This window comes from Babylonia areolata, chromosome 12 (assembly GCF_041734735.1).
Source record: "Babylonia areolata isolate BAREFJ2019XMU chromosome 12, ASM4173473v1, whole genome shotgun sequence".
Taxonomy (NCBI): Eukaryota; Metazoa; Mollusca; class Gastropoda; order Neogastropoda; family Buccinidae; genus Babylonia; species Babylonia areolata.
Window position 1 is genome coordinate 33,108,997 of NC_134887.1, and position 27,277 is coordinate 33,136,273.

General features: G+C 40.9%; 2 protein-coding genes across 2 annotated transcripts; one reads left to right on the forward strand and one right to left on the reverse strand.

Annotated features, from left to right (window-relative positions):
* Positions 1–1,470: 1,470 nt before the first annotated feature.
* Positions 1,471–19,492, reverse strand: LOC143288547 (L-serine dehydratase/L-threonine deaminase-like). Its single transcript, XM_076597141.1, has 8 exons — positions 19,385–19,492; positions 17,850–18,036; positions 15,106–15,261; positions 12,218–12,293; positions 10,289–10,328; positions 9,174–9,401; positions 6,220–6,350; positions 1,471–4,658 (listed from the first exon to the last, which is right to left on the reverse strand). Exons 2-8 carry the CDS (start codon positions 18,006–18,008, stop codon positions 4,468–4,470), a joined length of 981 nt encoding a protein of 326 aa, XP_076453256.1. The 5' UTR covers positions 18,009–18,036; positions 19,385–19,492; the 3' UTR covers positions 1,471–4,467.
* A 1,651-nt stretch (positions 19,493–21,143) lies between these two features.
* Positions 21,144–26,742, forward strand: LOC143288549 (zinc finger HIT domain-containing protein 3-like). Its single transcript, XM_076597142.1, has 5 exons — positions 21,144–21,331; positions 22,477–22,508; positions 23,021–23,083; positions 23,505–23,582; positions 24,393–26,742. Exons 1-5 carry the CDS (start codon positions 21,267–21,269, stop codon positions 24,590–24,592), a joined length of 438 nt encoding a protein of 145 aa, XP_076453257.1. The 5' UTR covers positions 21,144–21,266; the 3' UTR covers positions 24,593–26,742.
* Positions 26,743–27,277: the final 535 nt, after the last annotated feature.

Sequence of the window (27,277 nt, forward strand, 5' to 3'; positions counted from 1 at the left end):
ATGTGCTAGTGTATGTGTATATGTGAATGTATACATGCGAGTATGTGTGTTTATGTATCCATTTTTGGAAAGCGCCTTTAAATGTTAGGTACTATATAAATTCACATTATCAATATTTCTCTTATTTAGAAATTCGAAAGTTTCATGAGTATTTCTACGCACACATTCAAAGATACTCTCTCTCTGCCTTTCTCAATGAGACAAATCACCCACAGTATTTCTATGCAATATATTGTGCCCTCCATAAAAAAATATCTTCATCTTGAAATCAGCATTTCTGGTGATAAAGTGACTGATAAAATCTGTTAGCGAAATAAATCCACTCCTATAAAATGTATTTTTCTTTTAGTACACAGAATGGAGGCTCATCCATTACAAATACATAGAGTGGGAATATATGCTGTAAAATATCTGGACAATATAATCATATTTGTTTTGTGAGCATTTATGTTGAAAAAAAAGCATCAAACATACAAACCCACTTCTTTCTGTGTAAAAGATAATAGCAATAAATCACACACATTTACGCATGCATTAAAACACATGCACACTTGCCTACACACACACACACACACACACGAGTGAATATGCACACATGCAATTTGCACGCAAACACACACACACACACTTATTCTAAAAAAAACAACAACAAAAAACAACACTAAAAAACAATATTGTACATCTACAAGAAAAAGAAAAGAATAATAATGGACTGACCAGTAAAAAAAAGTTTACAACCACCCCCATAGATTTCCCTGCAAGCTGCAACAACAAAAATAGTGTACATAAAAACTGTTTTCTCTTTTACATGACAAAAATTGATCATGTACATCAAGAAACTCGCATGATATAGTTATCACTTGTACCTGAAATAATCACTTATACTTTCAAGCAGTAAAGCACTGGATAAGAAGTATTCCCTGTCTTTCTCGTAAGGTAACATTATCAGCTTTAAACAGAAAAGAAATGTCATTCTTCAATAATGCATCCTGTTAAAAAAAAAATTCTAACCATACACAGTTTTAAGACATAAAATAGAACAGACAGATATGCATACAACTGCAAGCTTTCATCTTAGTTCTGAATGTGTGTGTGTGAGAGTGTGGGTGTGGGTGTGGAGGGGAGGGAGGGGGAAGTGGGGGAGGGGGGGGTGGGAGTTGAGGGAGTGAAGGTGGTATGGTGTGCGTGTGTGTAAATGAATACATGTGTGTATGTGAGCATGCTTGCAGATGCTTGCATAGACTCACTGGAAATATAAAACATTCTACTTTGTACATGTCTGTGTACCAATGTCAGTCTATAACTTGTACAAGCAGACACACAGTTTCATACACATTTCATTCCTAATTGCATTTGTGTAAAAACATCATCAAATTTGTGCATTAATCACATCTGTGTCATATCCATCAGATTGTGCAAATCAGCATGTACAAATGCATGCACACACAACACCCCCCCCCCCCCCCCCCCCCCCCACACCCCACCCCACAAATTTGTATACAACAAAAAGGAAGACATTTTCTGACTCTAAATGCAAGAAAAATGACGAACATTTCCTGAAGGGCCTGTTAAAACAATTCTCACTCAATACCCATTCCATACTGGAGTCTTTTCAGCAAGTTTGTACAGCACAGTGCAGATGTTTATTGTCAGAACAAACTGCACTGACATAGAGCACATATGTTCACATTACTGTCGCGTTCTTAGTATTCTGAGTTTGAAACAAAATGGTTAACAGCAACAACAACAACGATAATAATAATGATAATAACAACAACAATAACAATAACAACAACAATATAATAATAATGAAAACAACAATAATAATAATGATAACAATAATAATGATAAAAAATAATAATAGTCTATTTACACTGTGCCTTCCATTTACACATTTAAGGCACATTACAAAAGAAAGTATATCGCAACACAAAAATTACACCGAACCACACAAATATAAACAAAAACAATTTCGACAAAATACACCCAGTCACCCCGCACCTCAACTGCTAAGCAATTCCAGGTGCCAGAACAAAAACAACAACAACAACAAAATTAAAAGAGGTTACAACAAACAGTCACCTCCACTAGCAAACATGGAGGAGGTAGCGAAATATTCACTGTCTTCCAGTACCGAAGCAACAACCAAAACTTACTCACTTAGGTAGTGGAATATTCACTGTCTTCCTGTACCGAAGCAACAACCAAAACTTACTCACTTAGGTAGTGGAATATTCACTGTCTTCCTGTACCGAAGCAACAACCAAAACTTACTCACTTAGGTAGTGAAATATTCACTGTCTTCCCGTACCGAAGCAACAACCAAAACTTACTCACTTACTTACATTATGCTCTCCTCCATGTCGGGCAGCCACAAACCACTGCTCTTGTCTGTTGTGGGCCAGTCTTTGAACGGTACCCCAGGTGTGCTTCAGGGTCTGGAGTTCTTCTTCCACTGTTTAAGCCAGGTGCTCCTTGGCTTTCCTCTATCACATCTACCTTCTGGTGTGCAGTGAAGTGTTAGTGAAACAGTTTCAGTTTCAGTAGCTCAAGGAGGCGTCACTGCGTTCGGACAAACCCATATACGCTACACCACATCTGCCAAGCAGATGCCTGACCAGCAGCGTAACCCAACGCGCTTAGTCAGGCCTTGAGAAAAAAAAAAAAAAAGGGGACAGTAATGTGAACATATGTGCTCTTACAGTGTGTGCCGTGGAAGCTGCGATACGTAGACTAGAAATGAGTGTGTGGAGGAGGGGGGTAGAGGTGGTGCAGGGTAATGTGTGTGGTGTGTGTTGTGTGTGTGTGTGTTGGAGCTCATGTACGTTTATATGTATTTGACTGTGCTTTCATATCTGTGAAACTGCATGTTTGGTGCATATCTGTTATGCATGTGTGGGTGTATGTGTGAATGTTTTTCTTCATGTTTTACATTTATTTGCTTATTTATCATCATTGTTGTCTTACTTATTTATTTATTAATTATTATTATTATTTTATTATTATTATTATAACTACTACCTTTTTTTATATTATAATTATTATTTATTTATTTATTTATTCATGTAAGTTAGTGAAACAAACAAACAAAACTAAAACCATAAAATTACTAGCTGAACTGTTGCTTCCACTTGTGAGAATGGATAAAGTTGTTCAAGGTCCACAGGTGTTCTGATGCACAAGCAGCAGCAAAAATCAAACAAAACCGAGCGATGCTATTCCCCTGGACAGTCTTCTTCTTCTTCTCCTTCTCCTTCGTTTGTCGGGCTGCAACTCCCACGTTCACTCGTATATACACGAGCGGGCTTTTACGTGCATGACTGTTTTTACCCCGCCATATAGGCAGCCATACTCCGTTTTCGGGGATATGCATGCTGGGTATGTTCTTGTTTCCATAACCCACCGAATGCTGACATGGATTACAGGTTCTTTAACGTGCGTATTTGATATTCTGCTTATGTATACACAGGAAGGGGGTTCAAGCACTAGCAGGTCTGCACATATGTTGACCTGGGAGATCGGAAAAATCTCTACCCTTCACCCACCAGGCGCCGTCACCAAGATTCGAACCCCAGACCCTCAGATCGAAAGTCCAACACTTTAACCACTTGGCTACTGCGCGCGTCCCCCGGACAGTCAGGTGGGCCCATTGACCAAATGCCTATTCCACCGACAGTCGGGAAAGTTCATTACAACTGCCTATTCCCGAACCCTAACCCTAGAAAACTGGCTCCTTCAATGAGCACCATCTCAATAATACTGTTGATCAGAACACCACAGACAGAGTGAATGCAAAAGCGAATGATCTTTTTTTTTACAAGAAGCTCTGTGATTGGCTGAACAGAACTGTGCTCTGTGACCGGCATAGGAAGATGTTGGGGGAATAGCATTTTCTGGTAGATGTTGAACCGACTGTCAGGGGAATAGCATTTTCTGGTATATGTTGAACCGACTGTCAGGGGAATAGCATTTTCTGGTAGATGTTGAACCGACTGTCAGGGGAATAGCATTTTCTGGTAGATGTTGAACCGACTGTCAAGGGAACAGCATTTTCTGGTAGATGTTGAACCGACTGTCAGGGGAATAGCATTTTCTGGTAGATACTGATCCAACGACAGTCAGGGGAGTAGTGCTCTCCAGTTGATATCAATCTGACCAAAGGAGGAATAGCATTTTCCAGAAGATGTTTTCTGGTAAATGTTAATCCAACCATCAGGTGAAATAGCACTTTCTGGTTAATGTTGATCCGACCGTCAGGGGAATAGCGTTTTCCGGTAGATGTTAATCTGACTGTCAGGGGAATAGCATTTCTGGTAAATGTTGACCCAACCCTCAGGGGAATATAGTTTCCTAGTAGATGTTGATCCAAATGTCGAGGGAACAGGATTTTCCCTTAGATGTCATGGAAATAGCGTTTTCTGGTCGATGCTGACCCAACCACTGGGGGAACAGCCCCTGTGAACAAAATTACAGGCCGAACTGCTCCCTCCACTTGTGGAGCTGATCCAGGTTGACGACCGCCCCGCCACACACCACAACCAGAACAGAAGACAGGCTCTTTGGAAGTCGGCCGCTTTCCTGCAAACGCTGCACCACTCCAGAATACACGGCCGCCAGACTTGCACCACATGCCGGCTCCACGATGAACCGGTGATCATCTGTTGCAACAGGACAGGGGATAAATAAGCCTTTCCCTCCTCTACTGCATATCTATATTTCTTTTGTATGTATGTATATACAACAACAAAAAATGTGTGTATACCTACATATAAATATTAAGACAGACAGAGAGACAGATACAGAGAAAGAGACACACAGAGACAGACAGACAGAGACAGAGATAGAAAGAGAAAGGAAGAGAAAGAAAGAGAGACAGAGAGAGAGATAGAAGGGAAAAGAGAAAGGGAGAGAAAGAGATAGAGAGAGACAGAGAAAAACAGAGACAGACAGACCAGTCACAGACAGATAGAGACAGACTGACAGACAGAGACAGACAGACAGAGCGACAGAGAGAGAGAGAGATTACAAATAAAAATGCCCTATTAGCTGCAGTCTGACCTATACACAAAGTCAGATTTGATCTGCAGGAACTGTAGATGACAGCTTGGAACTGCAGCCTTATCTTCATTTCTTTCATCAATAAATGTTCTTCCTCCCTACTTTTCACTGTGCTTGTTGGACATAGCCAACTTCTTCTTCTGCGTTCACTCGTATGCACACGAGTGGGCTTTTACGTGTATGACCGTTTTACCCCGCCATGTAGACAGCCATACTCCGTTTTTGGGGGTGTGCATGCTGGGTATGTTCTTGTTTCCATAACCCACCGAAAGCTGACATGGATTACAGGATCTTTAACGTGCGTATTTGATCTTCTGCTTGCATATACACATGAAGGGGGTTCAGGCACTAGCAGGTCTGCACATATGTTGACCTGGGAGATCGTAAAATCTCCAACCTTTACCCACCAGGCGCAGTCACCCGGGACCCTCAGATTGACAGTCCAATGCTTTAACCACTCGGCTATTGCGCCCGTCGGACATAGCCAACAAATCATGCCATGACAACACAGTACAATGGAGTCTCCCGTCGGTCCAACGGAGGAGTAGGCAGGCAGGCTTATCTGTCGGTGTGTGTCCTCATATGGGAGAAGAGGCCGATTCTGAATGCGCAGCACTTCCCACAGGTGTTGCAAAGGAAAACTGTCTATGTCACAGGCTTTGAGGTTTGTTTTCAAGGTGTCCTTGAAGCGCTCGCAGGGTCTTCCAAGTTCGCGGTGGCCTTCCTTCAGCTGGCCATACAAAAGCATCTTCGGGATCCTGTTGCCAGGACAGTACATACACGTCAAATGACTTGTCCTCTTGACATTAACCCCTTGACTGCCAAACCTTGCTGAAATCAGACCGGAGCGGCATGTGTTTCCAGAGCAGTTACTACTTTTTGTGTTCTTTTCAATGGCGTCATTGGTTTTGTATTAACAGCAATGCAGTCCCATAAGGAATGCGTCCACACACATCACTGTCATCCTGTGAGCTCAGCCTCAACTCAGTGTGGTGACAGCCCCTCACCGACAAGCATACCCATGAACAGCAAGGGGTTAAATAGGACAGTGTACATGGAGCACTGACCTGCACATCAAAAGGGTTAAACAGAACAGTGTACATGTTGCACTGACCTGCAAACTGAAAGGGTTATACAAGACAGTGTCCATATAGCACTGACCTGCAAAACGAAGGCAGGCGTTCACCACGTCTTTATCGGTGACTTTCTCTGACAGGATGGTGTACCTGCCGCTGTTGTAATACTCAAACGTCTTGGTGCTCACCACACACGCCCCCAGACTCTTCGCAATGCTGGAAAGAGAACAGAAAAGATATTCTGTTTTTTTACACAACTTTTTCATCCTGATATGAGTGGACGGGCGCAATAGCCGAGTGGTTAAAGCGTTGGACTGTCAATCTGAGGGTCCTGGGTTCGAATTACAGTGACGGCGCCTGGTGGGTGAAGGGTGGAGATTTTTACGATCTCCCAGGTCAACATATGTGCAGACCTGCTTAGTGCCTGAACCCCCTTCGTGTGTATACGCAAGCAGAAGATCAAATACGCACGTTAAAGATCCTGTAATCCATGTCAGCGTTCGGTGGGTTATGGAAACAAGAACATACCCAGCATGCACCCCCCCGAAAACGGAGTATGGCTGCCTACATGGTGGGGGTAAAAACGGTCATACACGTAAAAGCCCACTCATGTGCATACGAGTGAACGTGGGAGTTGCAGCCCACGAATGCAGAAGAAGAAGAAGAAGAAGAAGAAGAATCCTGATATGAGTCCTCTTCATGTCCTGTGGCACAGTAGGTCACCGTCAGAGATCTCCACTGCTGCCTGTCTTGTGCTGTCTTAGCCAGCTTCTCCCTGGTATAGCCGTTCCCCTGTCTTGTGCTGTCTTAGCCAGCTTCTCCCTGGTATAGCCGTTCTCCTGTCTTATGCTGTCTTAGCCAGCTTCTCCCTGGTATAGCCGTTCTCCTGTCTTATGCTGTCTTAGCCAGCTTCTCCCTGGTATAGCCATTCTCCTGTCTTCGCTAGCTCCCCCCCCCACACCCCCAACGCCCCAGCCCCCCAGGTATAGTCATTCTCCTGCCTTGTGCTGTCTTAGATATCTTCCCCCTGGTATAGCCGTTCTCCTGTCTTGTGCTGTCTTAGCTAGCTTCCCCCAGGTATAGCCATTCTCCTGTCTTGTGCTGTCTTAGCTAGCTTCCCCCAGGTATAGCCATTCTCCTGTCTTGTGCTGTCTTAGCCAGCTTCTCCCTGGTATAGCTGTTCTCCTGTCTTCGCTAGCTCCCCCCCCCTCCACACCCCCCACCCCCATCCCACCAGGTATAGTCATTCTCCTGCCTTGTGCTGTCTTAGATATCTTCCCCTGGTATAGCCATTTTCCTGTCTTGTGCTGTCTTAGCCAGCTTCCCCCTGGTATAGCCATTCTCCTGTCCTGTGCTGTCTTAGCCAGCTTCTCCCTGGTATAGCTGTTCTCCTGTCTTCGCTAGCTCCCCCCCCCTCCACACCCCCCACCCCCATCCCACCAGGTATAGTCATTCTCCTGCCTTGTGCTGTCTTAGATATCTTCCCCTGGTATAGCCATTCTCCTGTCTTGTGCTGTTTTAGCTAGCTTCCCCCAGGTATAGCTGTTCTCCTGTCTTGTGCTGTCTTAGCTAGCTTTCCCCAGGTATAGCCATTCTCCTGTCTTGTGCTGTCTTAGCCAGCTTCTCCTTGGTATAGCCATTCTCCTGTCTTGTGCTGTCTTAGCCAGCTTCCCCCTGGTATAGCCATTCTCCTGTCCTGTGCTGTCTTAGCCAGCTTCTCCCTGGTATAGCTGTTCTCCTGTCTTCACTAGCTCCCCCCCCACACCCCCCACCCCCATCCCACCAGGTATAGTCATTCTCCTGCCTTGTGCTGTCTTAGATATCTTCCCCTGGTATAGCCATTCTCCTGTCTTGTGCTGTTTTAGCTAGCTTCCCCCAGGTATAGCTGTTCTCCTGTCTTGTGCTGTCTTAGCAAGCTTTCCCCAGGTATAGCCATTCTCCTGTCTTGTGCTGTCTTAGCTAGCTTTCCCCAGGTATAGCCTTTCTCCTGTCTTGTGCTGACTTAGCTACCTTCCCCCAGGTATAGCTGTTCTCCTGTCTTGTGCTGTCTTAGCTAGCTTTCCCCAGGTACAGCCATTCTCCTGCCTTTTGCTGTCCAAGTTAGCTTCCTCCAGGTATAACCATTCTCCTGTCTTGTGCTGACTTAGCAAGCTTTCCCCAGGTATAGCCATTCTCCTGTCTTTTGCTGTCCTAGTTAGCTTCCTCCAGGTATAACCATTCTCCTGTCTTGTGCTGACTTAGCAAGCTTCCCCCTGGGTATAGTTGTTCTCATTCTGTTCTTTCTCAACTGTGTGTCTGTCACGGGGGTTTTTTGGGGTTTTTTTTTTTTTTTTGCCATTTGTTGTCCAGCAAAGGGCTAACTCATGGAAGATAAGTGAAAACAAGGTAAGATGGTCACAGCTTAAATTGCTTCTAAACAAATACCACAAACCAAATCAGATCAAGGTGCTCGTGGCCAAGCTGACCAAAGACTAGAGTGCTGGCGTAGTGGTAACGTGTCCACCTAGGAAGCCAGAGAACCTGAGCGCACTGGTTCGAATCCCATAGTCACCAGTATTTTCTCTCCCTCCACTAGACCTTGAGTGGTGGTCTGGATGCTAGTCATTTGGATGAGACGATAAACTGAGCTCTGTGTGCAGCATGCACTTAGGGCAAGTTAAAGAACCCTCCGCAACAAAAGGGCAGGCCCTGGCAAAATTATGTGTAAATCCACTTTGATAGGAAAACAAATAAAATTGCAGGCAAAAAAAACAAAACAAAAACAGGTGGCACTGCCAGTGTAGTGATGGACTCTCCCAGAGGAGAGTAGCCCGAATGTCACACAGAGAAATCAGTTGTGACAAAAGAATATTACAATACAATACAATACAATAAAAAAACAAACAAAAAAACAATTCAATACAATTACAAAAGAGATGATTTCAGGGCTGAAAACTAGTCAACAAAGAAAATAAAAACTATTAAAAAAAAAAAAAAAAGAAAAAAAGAAAATAAAAGTTACCCCACCCCCTTCCACCACATGTTCACCAATCTCCTCACCTGCTGATACCTGGAAGTTTGACGATTTTCCCCGCTTCGATGGACTGGTTCAAACAGTCGGCTCCCTCCGTTTCCATGGCGACGACAGGCACGTCTTCCCAGCCTGCTCTGCTCATGCCTTGCAGCACGCCATTCAGCAGCCCCCCTCCACCCACACAGGTGACCACCACGTCCGGTTTCTTGCCCAGCTGCGTGGCACTCTCCGTGATGATACTCTCGTGACCCTCCCTGGAAATGGTTTGGGAATGACAGGCATGACCGATGGACGAGGATGGCCAAGTGTTGAAAGTAGATGATGATTTATTAACATTTCTATACTGCCAGAGCCTAAAATTAAAGCAGTAACTGACCTGCATGCTATTTAAAAAAGGATCATTATATACATGAACTAAATATAACATTGCCTGGCAATGAAAATAAAGAACAGGAAAAATACAAAAGATCCGATACTGAAACATACATGTTAGCTCCTAAGTACACTGCATAAAATAAGTCACAATAAGATACAACATCACATACACTATATTTGCCACAAATAATCCAAACAGGGGCACTGCATAAAAACCTGTACCCAAGACAAATGTTGGCAGGGATAAGTACACCAAAAATACGATTATTAAAAAAAATTACAGTGAGATTATGATATTAATTACAAGAGCAAAAATATCTGTATGTGTACAGCCCAATGCAATGTTTAAAGTAAGAAAGAGAATAAGAGAGATAGACAGAGAGACAGACGGACAAACAGACAGATAGATAAAGCGAGAGAGAGAGAGAGGTATATAGATATAGATAGATAGATAGATAGATAGACAGACAGACAGACAAACAGACTGGCAGACATACAAACAGACATATAGATAGACAGACAGATAGACAGACAAACAGACAGATAGACAGACAGACAGACAGATTGGAAACGAAAATGACAGACTGAGGGAGAGAGACTGACAGAGACAGAGACAGAAAGATAGAGAGACAAACAAACAGACATACAGGCAGGCAGACAGAGACAGTGAGAGAGAGTGAGGAAGAGACAGACAGACAGAGACAGAGAGAAGCAGAGACAGACAGGGGACAAAGAGAATTGCAAGACACAAAATATATCAACTTACCATATGTCAGGGTGATCGAATGGATGTACATACTCACAGCCTGAAAATGAAAACACTGAACGTCACACACAAACAAACAGATTATTTCATTTTCAGTCGACATGGGCAGGGAACCTGGAGACATTAGGATCATGCCAATAATGGTGAAGCTTGTCCCAGCTTTCTCAAAACTGTTTGCTCTTTGGATGGAAGAGCAAAATAATGACTGGAGACATTAGGATCATGCCAATAATGGTGAAGCTTGTCCCAGCTTTCTCAAAACTGTTTGCTCTTTGGATGGAAGAGCAAAATAATGACTGGAGACATTAGGATCATGCCAATAATCGTGAAGCTTGTCCCAGTTTCCTCAAAACTGTTTGCTCTTTGGATGGAAGAGTAACATAATGACTGGTTTTCAAACGCTTTTTGTGTGGAAGAGTACAATAATGACTGGTTTTCAAATGCTTTTTGGGTGGAAGAGTAACATAATGACTGGTTTTCAATTGCTTTTTGGATGGAAGAGTAAAATAATGACTGGTTTTCAATTGCTTTTTGGGTGGAAGAGTAACATAATGACTGGTTTTCAATTGCTTTTTGGATGGAAGAGTAAAATAATGACTGGTTTTCAATTGCTTTTTGGGTGGAAGAGTAACATAATGACTGGTTTTCAATTGCTTTTTGGGTGGAAGAGTAAAATAATGACTGGTTTTCAAATGCTTTTTGGGTGGAAGAGTAACATAATGACTGGCTTTCAATTGCTTTTTGGGTGGAAGAGTAACATAATGACTGGTTTTCAATTGCTTTTTGGGTGGAAGAGTAACATAATGACTGGTTTTCAATTGCTTTTTGGGTGGAAGAGTAAAATAATGACTGGTTTTCAAATGCTTTTTGGGTGGAAGAGTAACATAATGACTGGTTTTCAATCAAACATTATCAAATTCGCCCATGACCATTATTACAAATCATTTCATTCGTGATTTGTTTGTTTTGTTTGAAAATGTTTATAAAACTGGAAATGTACGAGTGTTGCATGAAATCTTTTTATTACCGTGAGTTTCAGTTTCAGTTTCAGTTTCATGGTGTCATAGCATGCAGACAGATAAATACACACTACACAACATCTGCTGTTAAAATGAAAGAAGAAAAGAAGAAAAAAGAAAAAAAAAGGAGAGAGAGAAAAAAAGAAAACAAAAAAAGAAACAGTAGCATGTGCAGATGCCTAACCTTCACATAACACCAACATGTTGATCAGGCCTTGAGAGCATATTTGTATTTTGTATTTGTATTTCTTTTTATCACAACAGATTTCTCTGTGTGAAATTCGGGCTGCTCTCCCCAGGGAGAGCGCGTCGCTACACTACAGCGCCACCCATTTTTTTTGTATTTTGTCCTGCATGCAGTTTTATTTGTTTTTCCTATCGATGTGGATTTTTCTTCAGAATTTTGCCAGGAACAACCCTTTTGTTGCCGTGGGTTCTTTTATGTGTGCTAAGTGCATGCTGCACACGGGACCTCAGTTTATCGTCTCATCCGAATGACTAGCGTCCAGACCACCACTCAAGGTCTAGTGGAGGGGGAGAAAATATCGGCAGCTGAACCGTGATTCGAACCAGCGCGCTCAGATTCTCTCGCTTCCTAGGCGGACGCGTTACCTCTAGGCCATCACTCCACACTCCTACATTTGTGTAAACCATTCACATGAAAATGAAATGAAATGAGGCAAAGGAAAAAAAAAAAAAAAGAGTAATGTGAGATATATTACGGTCAACATGCTCCAACACCCACACTCCAGATTGTATCAAACAATCAAAACATGTGTAAACGGTGGACATTATCATTGTATTTTGACTGCTGAGAGTGAGGTTGAAATGAATGGTTTGAATCAGAAAAGAGCAGGGCACAATACAATGTGCTGAAAACAAGCAGCACAATATTTCCTAGAATACCCACCTGGTTTCTTTGATTGTTCAAGAGCATACTGGTTGGCTTCATCCCACACTTTGCCACAGATTTCAACCTCAGCCCCCTGAAAATGTCATAGTTTTTCCCTACAATACCCCCTTTTCATGGATTCCAATTCTAAGCATATCATGAGATCAAAATTTTATTTCTTCTGGTTTATTGACTCACTTGTGTAAACAAAGTGAGTCTATGTTTTAACCCGGTGTTCAGATGTCTGTGTGTGTGTGTGTGTGTCTGTGTGTGTGTGTGTGTGTGTGTGTGTGTGTGTGTGTGTGTGTGTGTGTGTGTGTGTGTGTGTGTGTCTGTGTGTGTGTGTGTGTGTGTGTGTGTGTGTGTCCGTGGTAAACTTTAACATTGACATTTTCTCTGCAAATACTTTGTCAGTTGACACCAAATTTGGCATAAAAATAGGAAAAATTCAGTTCTTTCTAGTCATCTTGTTTAAAACAATATTGCACCTCTGGGATGGGCACAAAAAAATAATAAATGAAGCCTAATTATATGCAAACTGCATTTACTGTTATATTAATATTTTTTGTATTCTCTAAACTTGGCACTTTGATCTGATATTGTGACCCAACAACAAGAGCAGTCATTATTATCATTTTTTGTTCAAACAGGAACTTCTTTTGCCAAGCATGGAAGTTTTTTTAATTTTGCAAACGTTTTGGTGCAGATAGTAAAAAAGGGAAATTACTCTGTAATTAATGCTAGGGGACTTAATTTGCTTTAAACTGATCTTTCTCATCTTAAACATTACATTTTGAAATTATACTCAATACATAAAAAGCTTGGTTTTTTTTTAAAGTGTATCACAAGTGAGTCTTGAAGGCCTTGCCTCTCTTGTTTTTTTTTTTTAAACACCTATGAATGAGGGTAATAACACAATTTGTCATGCAGATTTCAGTACCAGGGCTGTAAATAAGAGATGTTTAACAGTATATCAAAACAACACATATTGTTTGTGATGACGTTGATTAAATCAGATATAACACATATTAAGCATTAACAAAGCTTTACACATGCAAGTGAGACTATTATAATTTTTCAAACACAAAATAACATACATGAGCAAAGCATTTAAAAACTACAACAATGTTTTCAATTTCCAACACATAAACAAAACACACGGACCCAACAATTAAGACAAAGCATAACAAAAAAACCAAAACAACCCCCCACAACTAATACAAAATAAACAAAACAACAACAACACCACCACCACAGACCTGCCAACTCCCACATGACTTGTCAGAAACATTTTGGACAAACTGTCAGTAACAAACGCCCTTTGTCAAAAGTAGCATGCCAATACAGATTTTCTGCAAAAAGATACAAACAAGTACACATGATGAAAGGCCAGTTTTATCATAAGTTCTGCTGCTCATCAAAACCTTTCACTATCATTGTTGTCTTTGTTCTCGCACAGCTGTATTGTGTTGCTCATCAAAAGCATTTGCTGAAACAACTCTCCTGAATGGTTTACTGCACTGAGTGGTACCAGTACTCCACCAGAAACAGTGCAAACCTAGTTTCAGCATGGACTGTATTTAGTTCTTTGTTTCAGCATGGATTGTATTTAGTTCTTTGTTTCAGCATGGGCTGTATTTAGTTCTTAGTTTCAGCATGGACTGTATTTAGTTCTTTGGCATGGACTGTATTTAGTTCTTTGTTTCAGCATGGACTGTATTTAGTTCTTTGTTTCAACATGGGCTGTATTTAGTTCTTTGTTTCAGCATGAATTGTACTTAGTTCTTTGTTTCAGCATGGATTGTACTTAGTTCTTTGAGCATGGATTGTGGTTAGTTCTTAGTTTCAGCATGGACTGTATTCTTTGTTTCAGTAAGGATTGTATCTAGTTCTTAGTTTCAGCATGGGTTGTATTTAGTTCTTTGTTTCAGCATGGATTGTATTTAATTCTTTGTTTCAGATAGGACTGTATTTCTTTGTTTCAGCATGGACTGTATTTAGTTCTTTGTTTAAGCATGGATTGTATTCTTTGTTTCAGCATGGATGGTATTTAGTTCTTGTGGTGACAAACTTGGATGACTTAAGCAATTAGTAACACTTGGTGTTGCAGCACTGTCGATTCCACAATGGCAATTTGACTTTCGTTCCATGTGAGCTGAATGATATAATAGTTACAATTGGCTGAAATTTTTCAAACGTAAACACTCAAATGCCAAGGAAATACTAGGTCAGTTGTGCTTTGTCCATTTGTGAGTAGCCATCTTTGAACCGATCCAGGGGGCAGGGTATGAGAAAAAAAAGATATGATTTCTTTAAATTTTTTTATCTGACTGTAGCATTTTCTACATGAGCATAACAGCATTGCATAATGCACTTGACCATTGCAAATTCTGCCATAATCGTAGCAGCTGGCAAGTCTGACAACATCAACAACAAACCTAAACATGAAAAGACCTCCCCCCCCACCCCCCTCTCCCTTTTCTTTGATATGTGTCGTAATTTAACTTTGTAATGCAACTTCTGAACCCCCCACCCCCTCCCTCTCTCTCTCTCCTCTGTCGATTTATCAGTCTGTCTGTCTGTCTGTCCCATGTCATCTTTTCTTCTTTACTCTCTCACCTCTCGCCGCCATCCCCCCCTCGACCCCCCCAACCCCCATGTCCCCCGCCCACCCCCACCCCCCTCTCTCTTTTCCTCTCTTCCGAAATGATTTTTCTCTATTTATTCTTGTGCGTTTCTTTTTCTTTTCTTTTTTACTCATTTAATTTTGTACCCCAGGGCTGGGTGGAGAAAAGCACTCTTGTCATTATGCTTATCTCAATACCCTGGAAAAATAAGAATTTCGTTCGTTCGTGTTTTCATTCCCTCTTTCTCTCTCTCGCTCTCTCTCTCATGTGCACTCTCACCAGATCCCTCAGTTTGTCAGCAGTGAAACTTGGTGTGCTCTCTGGCAGGACGATGGTACACGGCATGCCAAGCTGCTGACACACGTACGCAGTGGCCAGCCCTGCGTTCCCCCCGGAGGCACAGTAAATGTGACTGCAGTGCCGCTCCTTGATCGCCTGCCAATCATCAACATTTTGTTGTGACCTTTACTGCCTGTCAATCATCAACATTTTGTTGTGAACTTTACTGTCAATCATCAACATTTTGTTGTGACCTTTACTGCCTGTCAATCATCGACATTTTGTTGTGACCTTTACTGCCCGTCAATCATCGACATTTTGTTGTGACCTTTACTGCCTGTCAATCATCAACATTTTGTTGTGACCTTTACTGCCTGTTAATCATCGACATTTTGTTGTGACCTTTACTGCCTGTTAATCATCGACATTTTGTTGTGACCTTTACTGCCTGTCAATAATCAACGTTGTGAAGTTTACTGTCTGTCAATCATCAACATTTTGTTGTGACCTTTACTGTCTGTCAATCATCAACATTTTGTTGTGACCTTTACTGTCTGTCAATCATCAACATTTTGTTGTCACGTTTGCTGCCTGTCAATCATCAACATTTTGTTGTCACATTTGCTGCCTGTCAGTCATCAACATTTTGTTGTCACGTTTGCTGCCTGTCAATCATCAACATTTTGTTGTCATGTTTGCTGTCTGTCAATCATCAACATTTTGTTGTGACCTTTACTGCCTATCAATCATCAACATTTTGTTGTGACCTTAACTGTCTATCAATCATCAACATTTTGTTGTGACCTTTACTGCCTGTCAATCATCAACATTTTGTTGTGACCTTTACTGCCTGTCAATCATCAACATTTTGTTGTGACCTTTACTGCCTGTCAATCATCAACATTTTGTTGTGACCTTTACTGCCTGTCAGTCATTGACATTTTGTTTACTGTCTGTCAATCATCGACATTTTGTTGTGACCTTTACTGCCTGTCAATCATCGACATTTTGTTGTGACCTTTACTGCCTGTCAATCATCAACATTTTGTTGTGACCTTTACTGTCTGTCAATCATCAACATTTTGTTGTGACCTTTACTGTCCGTCAATCATCAACATTTTGTTGTGACCTTTACTGTCTGTCAATCATCAACATTTTGTTGTGACCTTTACTGCCTGTCAATCATCAACATTTTGTTGTGACCTTTACTGTCTGTCAATCATCGACATTTTGTTGTGACCTTTACTGCCTGTCAATCATCAACATTTTGTTGTGACCTTTACTGCCTGTCAATCATCGACATTTTGTTTACTGCCTGTCAATCATCAACATTTTGCTGTGACCTTTACTGCCTGTCAATCATCGACATTTTGTTGTGACCTTTACTGCCTGACCTTTACTGCCTGTCAATCATCAACATTTTGTTGTGACCTTTACTGTCTGTCAATCATCAACATTTTGTTGTGACCTTTACTGCCTGTCAATCATCAACATTTTGTTGTGACCTTTACTGCCTGTCAATCATCAACATTTTGTTGTGACCTTTACTGTCTGTCAAGCAAAAATTTTCTTGTGACCTGTACTGTTGTTCCTTCATTGCCTGTCAAACAGTGTGTGTGTGTGTGTGTGTGTGTGTGTGTGTGTGTGTGTGTGTGTGTGTGTGTGTGTGTGTGTGTGTGTGTGTGTGTGTGTGTGTGTGAATAGAATAGAACAGAATACCTTTTATTGTCAAAAAAACCTTAAAGTTTATAAGACACAATGAAACATAAACATGAGCATATTAAGAAGAGAAACATTCGTGAACAAATTTCACCAGCCTTGGCTGTAATTCTGTTAGAAGGATCAATTCACTAGGCTTTGTATTTGGATGACAAAAATTGATTAGGAATCTGTGTGTGTGTGTGGTTGTGTGTGTGTGTGTGTGTGTGTGTGTGTGTGTGTGTGTGCGCATCCGTGTGTGTGCATCTGTGTGTGTGAATGTGCGTACACATAAATATGTGTGTCTACACATGTGTGCACAGTAGTGTTGTGTGCCTATATGGCATGTTGTATGCCTGTAAGTGTAATTATGACATGGTTAATGCCTGTCCATTACATTGTAAGCATGTGTGTGAGTCACAGAGAGCTGGAGAAGAAGCTCCCACATTGTCTCCCTCAGTTCACTTGTCTGACAATAAAACTTATAAACATTTGTATTTGTATTTGTATTTCTTTTTATCACAACAGATTTCTCTGTGTGAAATTTGGGCTGCTCTCCCCAGGGAAAGCGCGTCACTACAGTACAGCACCACCCATTTTTTTGTATTTTTTCCTGCATGCAGTTTTATTTGTTTTTCCTATTGATGTGGATTTTTCTACAGAATTTTGCCAGGAACAACCCTTTTGTTGCCATGGGTTCTTTTACGTGCGCTAAGTGCATACTGCACACGGGACCTCGGTTTATTGTCTCATCCGAATGACTAGCGTCCAGACCACCACTCAAGGTCTAGTGGAGGGGGGGAAAATATTGGCGGCTGAACCGTGATTCCAACCAGTGCGCTCAGATTCTCTCGCTTCCTAGGCGGACGCGTTACCTCTAGGCCATCACTCCACTCCACTCCACTTTCAAATGTGGACTAGAGTCTTCATCAAGTGTGGTGTGGAGATTTGCGTGGCTGCATTGCTACATGCGTGCATGCTTATGTATGACGCATGCGTGGACCTGTTCACTCAAAAGCGTCTATCATGTGTATGTATATTCCAACCTTTTGACACATGTTGGAGATCCCCCGAATTTTGAAGGAGCCGGGAGGCTGAAGGTTGTCCAGTTTGAGGAAAACGTTAAAGGACCCCAGCCGTGACATTGCCCCACTGTGCACCACTGGCGTCTTCAGGTACAGGCTGGTTGATCCCTCAGACATCATGCTGCCACTCCAGTCTACCGATAGTTGACTGCAACAATGAAGGGTGAAAAAGCTGTACCTTTGTTATTGAACATTATATTTTGTTTAGAAATGGGAAACCAATGCTATGCAATTTTAGATGGTGGTACACTAATTTTTGACTCACTTGTGTAAACAAAGTGAGTCTATGTTTTAACCCCGTGTTCGGTTGTGTGTGTGTGTGTGTGTGTGTGTGTGTGTCTGTGTGTCCGTGGTGAACTTTAACATTGACATTTTCTCTGCAAATACTTTGTCAGTTAACACCACATTAGGCATAAAAATAGGAAAAATGCAGTTCTTTCCAGTCATCTTGTTTAAAACAATAAAACAATATTGCATCTCTGGGATGGGCACAAAAAAAAAAAGAAGAAAAAAAAAAAGAAGCCTAATTATATGCAAACTGCATTTACTGTTACATTTATATTTTTGGTATTCTCTAAACTTGGCACATTGATCTGATATTCTGACCCAACAACAAGAGCAGTCATTATTATCATTTTTTGTTCAAACAGGAACTTCTTTTGCCAAGCATGGAAGTTTTATTTATTTTGCAAACGTTTTGGTGCAGAGAGTAAAAAAGGAAAATTACTCTGTAATTAATGCTAGGGGACTTACTTTGCTTTTAATTGATCTTTCTCATCTTAAACATTACGTTTTGAAATTATACTCAATACATAAAAAGCTTGGATTTAAAAAAAAAAAAGTGTATCACAAGTGAGTCTTGAAGGCCTTGCCTCTCTTGTTATGGATGGTTTGTGCTTACATATAATATGCATAAGATTATCGTAAACAGTATATGATTATATTGGCTATGAATTTCATATGTGTATAATTAATGTAAATGCAACCATTTTCTTTCAGTGTATTCATTGTACGCTTGGCTGCATTTTACTAGGAAATTGCATGAACACCAAAGCTGATTGCAAGGCTTAATACGTGTCACTCTTACCCAACACTTCGTATATTTTATATTTGTTGATTTATTCTGCTTCTTAAAAAACAAAAAAACAACAACAACAAAACACCTTGACCTTTGACACCTTCAAGAACCCATGTCTGCTCAAAATGTCCGACAGTAAGGGTTGAAGAGGGATATCAAGTTACGACATAAATAACCCATCGACAATCCTCCCTAGGCTCAAACTATGAATACACAGATGTCTTGGACGTGTTTGCCATGAAAAACTCATGAAACTCTTGAGCAGGGTTGTACACATGCAGGTATCTCGTGTATCTAAGTGCGCGTGTTCTTGTCTGAGAAAATGGAACAAGTCGTCGGGACTAAAGTGATGTTTACAGGCAGCGACACATAAAATGAAAATGGCAGTGAAGCACTCAGTCTATAAAGAGTTATTTACCACAAACACAACAGGCCGATTGAGCACTGAGGACTCAAATGTCAAATTCACAATGTGCAAACAGATGAACTTGCTCCGTCGAAGTTCATTCGATCGTCTGCTTTTGACTATTTGTACAAAAACAAAGAAACAGGATAACTCTCTCTCTCTCTCTCTCTCTCTCTCTCTCACACACACACACACACACACACACACACACTATATATATATATATCTTTTTTTTTCCCCATCGCCAACCTTTACTGACATTTTAGGGGACCGCACAGCGCTTGTTTGGTCAAGCGAAAAAAACAACCAGTGGAAACACAATTTCAATTGTAGATTTTCTTCTTCTTCTTCTTCTCTATGTATATGTATATATATATTTTTTCTTCTTCTTTTAACGATTTGTGACACTTTACAAGTGCCACAGCCGCTCCCTTCAGCATTCGTTCATCGACAAACCGCGGCCTCAGTCACCGGCTCGGATCATGTCTCGAACATGTCGATCCTAACTTGGGAGGGGAGGGGAGGGGACGACTGATCGTGTGCGGTTTCTTTGCGGTCTCGATCTTTTGCAAATCTGCCTGAGATTGATTGTCCTCAGTCGATACAAGAGTCGATACGTACAATTGTGTGATTCATGTCGGTAACACACGCACACGCACGCTGACACACACGCACGCGCGCACGCACGCACGCACACACCGAGACACACCGAGACATATATATATATATATAGCCGGGAGACTCGGAGAGGGAGAGGCGGAGAGAGAGAAACTGAAACTGAAACTGAAAAATGTTTTAATGCCATCAGTGACATCAAGTTACAGTCCTATTGATATGGGACACATCAGAATAATCGTTTAACACATAAAAAACAAACCAAACAGCATGAATATATGTATCAAAGTCGCAGCAACAAACCTGCTGCACTGAAGACAATAGAAAACACTTATGTCGAGAGCGGCTAGTATACCCACGTTCGACAAACTCACGGCGTGATCACCCTCAAAAGAAAAGTATGAAAAAAGAAAAGTAAACCTATACATATTCAGTTAATTTGCACTTTCTCCGTGCATATTCAAAAACGATACAAATGTCGGCTTCTTTGAATCGACCATCCAACCTAAACGTTATGACAGTTAAAGCTGTAGTATGTTTTTTTAAAAATTATTTAAAAAAAAAAAACCTTTCGAAACTGCAATTCTTTTGTTGTGTATGCATTTACAAGTCAGAGCAATTCTTGCTACGAAAGTGCCAAGCAAGGGCGATAAATTTAGCAAGTGACCGAATTATCTTTACATTATCTGGGCGGAGAGAGAGAGAGAGAGAGAGAGAGAGAGAGATGGCGGAGACAGAGACAAATGAAAAGTGACATGAAAGCATTGTGAGTAACATAAAAAAAAAAAAAAAAATTCTGATGTTCTCTGATTTGTGCCCGTAAGGGGAAAGAAAGTAATAAAAAAATAATAATAATAAAAATAGTATGGCGTTGTCCCCCAATTCTGACTAATTTCGTATATAATATGGTAATTAGTCAAGTCAATATTTCTTCTAAATGAATTAGTCAATTTAGTGGGTGCTTGTGAAAGCTAATGACACATGTTTTTTCCCCTACTTTTTTATCTTATGTTTGTTTGTTTGTTTTCAGAACTTCTCCATTGTATCTTTCTCACTGAAGATGAAACATTATTTTACTTTAGCAATTCTCATATACACGCATTCAGTGCAGTGTCAAAATTCGAATACAGAACGGTTTCCGAATGGCTCAATGTGTTAGATTTAGATAAATTCTCATTTCCTCTGCACGTGTTCTTCCGCGATATTTTTTGTTCCAATTCAAAGTAATGTGGACACAGTTCATGAGTGTTGATCTACTATAAGCAAAAAGCGACAGAAGATGGCTTGTGTGGAGTGTGGCAGCGAGGCACCAAAATACAAGTGTCCAGTTTGTTTATCGAAGTAGTGAGTATGCAACGCTAAATTTTAAGTTTCAAATGTGGTTTTGTTTTGCTGAAACAATAGTAACTACAGCTCACTGCCCACCATTTCGAGCAACCAGTGTGTTGTGTTCTTCAGATATAAGAACAAGCTCAAGCACTCATGATTAAAGTAACTAAAGTTAAAGACCGCCTACCTTTAATTTGTTTATTGATTTACACGAAATACATATATTTTATTGCAGAATGTATTTTCAGACATGTATCTGCAGTGTTTGTCAGGAAAGTCGAACAACACACTAAAACGGATGATCTGTGAAGTGGATGGTACTTGACTGTGATAGTGTGTTATCACGGTCTGGTCATCCCCTTTGAAATTGAATTCATAATGTATGAAACTCTGGGTAGGACTCTAGGAGTCTGATGTGTGATGAACAATGGCACACTGGTCGTGATATGATTGCACTTAACCTATGTTGTTCCATTTACCAGTCTGTCATTCTGTGACACTAACATTTTCACAGATTCACCGTACTGGTTGATTATTTCATCACATATATATACAAAATTCATTTCCTATAGTATTATGTACAGTAACATTTCTGACACCTCATTTGTGAGTTAAAAAAGGAAGAAGAAAAAAATGGTTAAAAACCGGAGCATCGTTGGATGTATTCATTTTGATTGTTTGTGCCATTAGACTGATTAGCACAAAAAAATTCTTTCAGAATTTGCATACTCTAAATCTTGAGGGTTTGAGTTGTCACTTCAGTTGTTTTAAATTGTGTGTGTGTGTGTGTGTGTGTGGGGGGGGGGGGGGGGGTGGTTGTTTTGTTTTTTGTTTGTTTGGTTGGTTTTTTTTTTAATCAGATAGACTGGTGGAAGCATCAGTCTGTTCTTGATTATGACTTCCACAATTGAAACATATTTCATTATAAATCTCATATAATATATTATATGAGAAATTACACTGGCAGTACATGTTGCTTGGACTTGAAGAGTGCATTATAAAAGAATGTTGGTTTTGTGATTAAAGAAAACATATAGTTACACACAATGTTAGATACAATATTGTTCAGAAATCAGTGCTACATTGCTAGCCATATTGTGTTACATGGTTCATTGGTTGTTGCACGCAGCATGTAATGATGCTGGTCTGGTTTGTTTCAGTTGTTCTGTAGCCTGCTGTAAAGCGCACAAAGGTGGGTTGTGTTTGAAACATCTTCAGTATTTTGATCAGAATTTGTATGAAACTTCTTTGAAAGATAGTGTGTTTGAATAGCTGTACTTGTAGTATTATCTCAAGAAGTTATTATTATTATGTTGATTTACATGATGATGTAATTTGTGTTCTGAACAGCTATGAATTTTTTTTTTTATTATGTTTAAGAACAGTCTGCTTATGATGATGATGTTAAGAATTATGGGGCTTGTGTTTATTTATACATAGCATACACAGGTGCCAATGCAGTATTGAACAAAAGCAATATAATATATTTAAATGAAATATTAACTATATGATGGCACTTACGTTTTGTTAGTTTACAGTCACATTGCAAAACATATATTTTTGGCTGTATGTATGGTTTTGTGTGCACATTTATGTTTTAAGCACACACAACATATGTGTGTAAGCAGTGACAAGCACATGAATGATGAATGCAAGCATAAACAATTAATGTGAAGAAATCTGTTCTTTTTTTTTTTTTTCAAGCCAAAGAATGCACAACAGCCAAGAAAGAAGAAAAGGCCAAAGAACCTGATCAGAACACAGCAGGTAAGGCAGCCACCAAGTAGATCAGAGACTCTGAAGAAAAGAAACCAAGATGTTTCCAGAGAAGAAAAGAAATCAAAATGTTTCCAGAGTATGACAAATATGTAAACCCACCCACCCCTTCCCCCACTCACCCCCGAAAAACTGACTTGTGATGGTAGAGTTGTATGTTATTGTATTTCTTTTTTTTGTCATGAAAGATTTTGTATTTTTTCATAACAGATATGGTCTTGCGTGTCTAGAGGTGCATTGTAACATATGTCATTAATCATACAACTCTGTTATTAACATTTGTTTGGTGTATGTTTTGATTAAAAAAAAAAAATTTTTTAAAGAAGAGAAAAAAAAGAGACTACTTCAGTACAGAAATGAGTGACTGTGCATCTGTGACCTTTCCTGAAGAAATGGAGTTGGTATTTGGCAGAAACTTCAAGACTGGAACTGTTGGACGAACTGGAGGACAGTGAAGACTTTGTGCACCCAGACAAACTTGCCCTGCTTGGTATGTGGTGACTGGTTTACTTTTATTGCTTCATGATTTGTTTTGTTTGTTTAAAAAAAAAAATGTATATAATGTGTCGGTTGTACCTTTCCTTTTACATTGAAAAGAAATGTTAAAGTGGTTTCAAGTTTTGTGTGTGAGTGGTGGCTTTGAATGTAGATTACCTACTTGATTTAAAAAGAAAAAAAAAAGAGAGAGATCCCATTTTTCAGGGGAGATAAACACAAACAAGGAATCCCTGCATTTTGTACTCCTCCCTCGCAGACAGACTATCTGGGTTCTGTAATGACATCATCACTTCTACATGTCTGAATGCAGGATACACTATGATAACCCTATGTCTGTACACACCCCTTCCCCTTATCCCCTCAGGAGAGAGTGAGGAGATGAAGGCCTTTCTGTACAAAACACAACCTCCCAACCTGTGAACTTCACCAGATGTAAATGTTGCACACACACACACCTGTCTCCCCCCCCCCCCCCCACCTTGCTGTCCAACCCACACCTGCCTAAACCTCACTAAATGTATCTGTTACACCCACCACACACGTACACCTGTCTGTCTCCCCAGGTGAGAGTGAGTAGGTGAAGTCCTTGCTGTACAGCTCCCAACCCCTACCCCTCCCAAACCTCACCAAAAGTATGTAACACCCACCACACCCACCCACCACACACACACACCCCACCCACCACACACACACAACTCTGTCTGCCTCCCCAGGTGAGAGTGAAGAGGTGAAGTCGTTGCTGTACAACCCCTAAACCTCACCAAATGTATCTGTCACACACGTACACCTGTATGTCCCCCAGGTGAGAGTGAAGAGGTGAAGTCGTTGCTGTACAACCCCCACCTGCAGTCCATGCTGGTGGACCTGGTGCACAGCGGTCAGCCGGCCAGAGACATGGCCATCGCTATGCACGAACCTCTCTTCCGTGAGCTGGCCGACGCCTGCCTCTTGGTCGTGGAGAACGACGACGGAGACAGAGACAGGAAGGTGGCAGCGTCCTGAGGGCAGCAGTGGTGGCTGTGTGTGCTTTCACTTCTCATTGGTTTTTGTTTTTCCACTCTAGGCCTGACTAAGCGTGTTGGGTTACTCTGCTGGTCAGGCATCTGTTTTGCAGATGTGATACAGCGTATATGGCTTTGTTAGAACATTGTGACGCCTCGAGTGACTGAAGCGGTCTATTGTCTGTTCACTGCAAGATGATTTACAATGCGCTCCCTGTTTCTGTCTTTGTCAAAGGAATTTGCCTTGGCAGAATTGATTCAGCGTTGGATTTTCTGATCCAGTGTTCACCAGTGATCAGGGTTTGAGGCCCTGTTTGGGGCTGGTCTTTTGTCCTTGGGGAAAGGCTTGTTATTCATAATTTTTCTCACTCCAGCCAGGTTCCCGACTCGGGTTGGGGAAAGTTAAAACGGCTGAAGGACAGGATTGGGCCCCACCTTCCCATGTCGAGTCCTAGAGACGGTGGAGATGAAATCACCATCCTGATGGCTGTGAAACTAAAAGGCTGTGGGACCTTTCAGGGTTTTTTTTTTTTTAATTTTTTTAAAATTTTATAGTTGTTGATCGATCTGAATAGACACAGATAGCAGACGCTTTGCAAACAGGAAGTCGTTTGAGAGCCAATGATAAAGCTTAGATCGGCCACGTGACCGAACCGGCCAATCACTTCACCAACAACAAGCAAGCCAGTGACCCAGTTTTAGGCCTTGGGAGGCTGGCTGTGCAGTTATTTTCCTATGCTAATTAGGCTCATGGTGAAGGCCGTTTCTTCCTCTCCAGTTTAGTAGGTCACAAGCCATGCTTCATGGTGTCTTAGCAACGGTAGGCACGATTGAAAATGGGCAATTTTTGGATGCATTCGATCTTTTTTTTCACAACTTTCTCTCACACCCACTCACAAAAACAGCTAAAAACACACACTTTGAGTAATAATTCAAACAAAACACACACATGTAAGGCTTTATGAAACATTATTCTTGCAAAATTCACAACAAACACAAAACACATTTTTAAATGATTTTTGGTCAAAATTGTACCCCTAGTGCTACCTTAAATCAAAGGAATTAACTTGTCAACTCAAGGTGCAAACCCATTAAAATTTTGTCTTTCCCACTACATGCATTGTGAGACCAGACTGAATGGCATTTTTATGTTGGAACTTAAAAAGAATCACTGCTTTGGGAATTCCATGACTGGTAACACAGAAAGTGACACAGCAGGCTGTGGAATGTATTCAGACTTTTTGTGACGGTGTCCATCCAGCAGCATGTACTCCCGTGTGGTATTCTTCATTATGTGTGCATACAAATAGCATGTGTACACATTCACATGTAGGTGTGAATGCGCGCGTGTGTGTGAGGGAGGGTGTGTATGTGTATGTATGTTTGAATGGATGCTTGCATGTATGTGTGCATTGTGTTTATAAGTGTGTATTGTTTGCAGGGTACGTTTGGGTTTGTACATGTAACATTGATGAGGTGCGTTATGTATGGTATCATGTGTTTTATAAAGCACCCAGTGATTTTCTGGATAGAGTGCTAAGCAAGTATCTATTTATCAAATTTGATGGATTCTTGCAAGAATAGTACTGGCACTAATTTCGCGTTTGTTCATGTTTGATCTGCAGGATTAAAAATTGGCCCGATGGAAAATGTCTGTTAGTGTCTGTACATTCCTGACTTGGTTAGTTTCACTTTCAGGTTGTTTGCACTGGCACACTCTTATACCTCACTTTTCACGTGCTCCAGTGTGAGTAATAACTCATTCCTTCCCCCTGCTCATGTTTATGTACCGACTCACTTTCACACATCTTTTGCGCACACACTGAAACACAAAGAACAAAAAACACTGATAACTTTTAATGCTTTTCACAGTTACAAATGGGTACAAAAATCAATGATATGATACAGCCTTGATCATCAACACAGCGGGGGTAACGTTAAACATTGTGCGTATAACCATGTGATCAGGCAGTTTGCCTCTCGATGTTAAGCTGCTGGTGTTAAAGTCTGATGATGAAATTCTCATGCCATGTTCAGAGTGCTAGGCTGCAGGTGGAGAGAGAGAGATGGAATATCTTTATAAGGAAATGGAATAATGAACTGTAAATAAACACCTTGAAATAAAGGAGACAAAAAAAGAAAAAGAAAAAAGCTTCAGTGAAGATAAGCATGCAGATTTGATGTGAATGATCAACAAGCAAATGTTTCCAATATAAATTTCATTTTAAACTGGTAGAATTTATGGGGGGGAAGAATCACAACTTTTACATACAGATAGCTTATCCTACAGTTTTGTGTCCATTTGATGACAATGTCTTTTATATGCAGGCATATATCCTGTGGTGAGGTGTGATGGCAAATTAAAACACTGAAGTGAAACGCGCACTGTGTCTTCGTTTTGTCTTCTCAGAAAGGTATTGACCCCAAACACATCGCACAGGATACGGACAGCCTGTGTCAGGTTCTCTAAGAGCTTGTGAGACTGATCGTCTGAGACAGACTCTGTCTTGACAGAATTACATTTAGATTTAACGACAACACCCACCTCAGGTGACACGGCTGATGGTGGTATAACCGTCAGTGGAAAGTGGGAGGAGACCTGCCTTGACACTATACGGACACCATCACACTGAGAAACGCATTGAGCAGGGCAACGAAAACACTGGTTTCCATGTTGGACCATGGT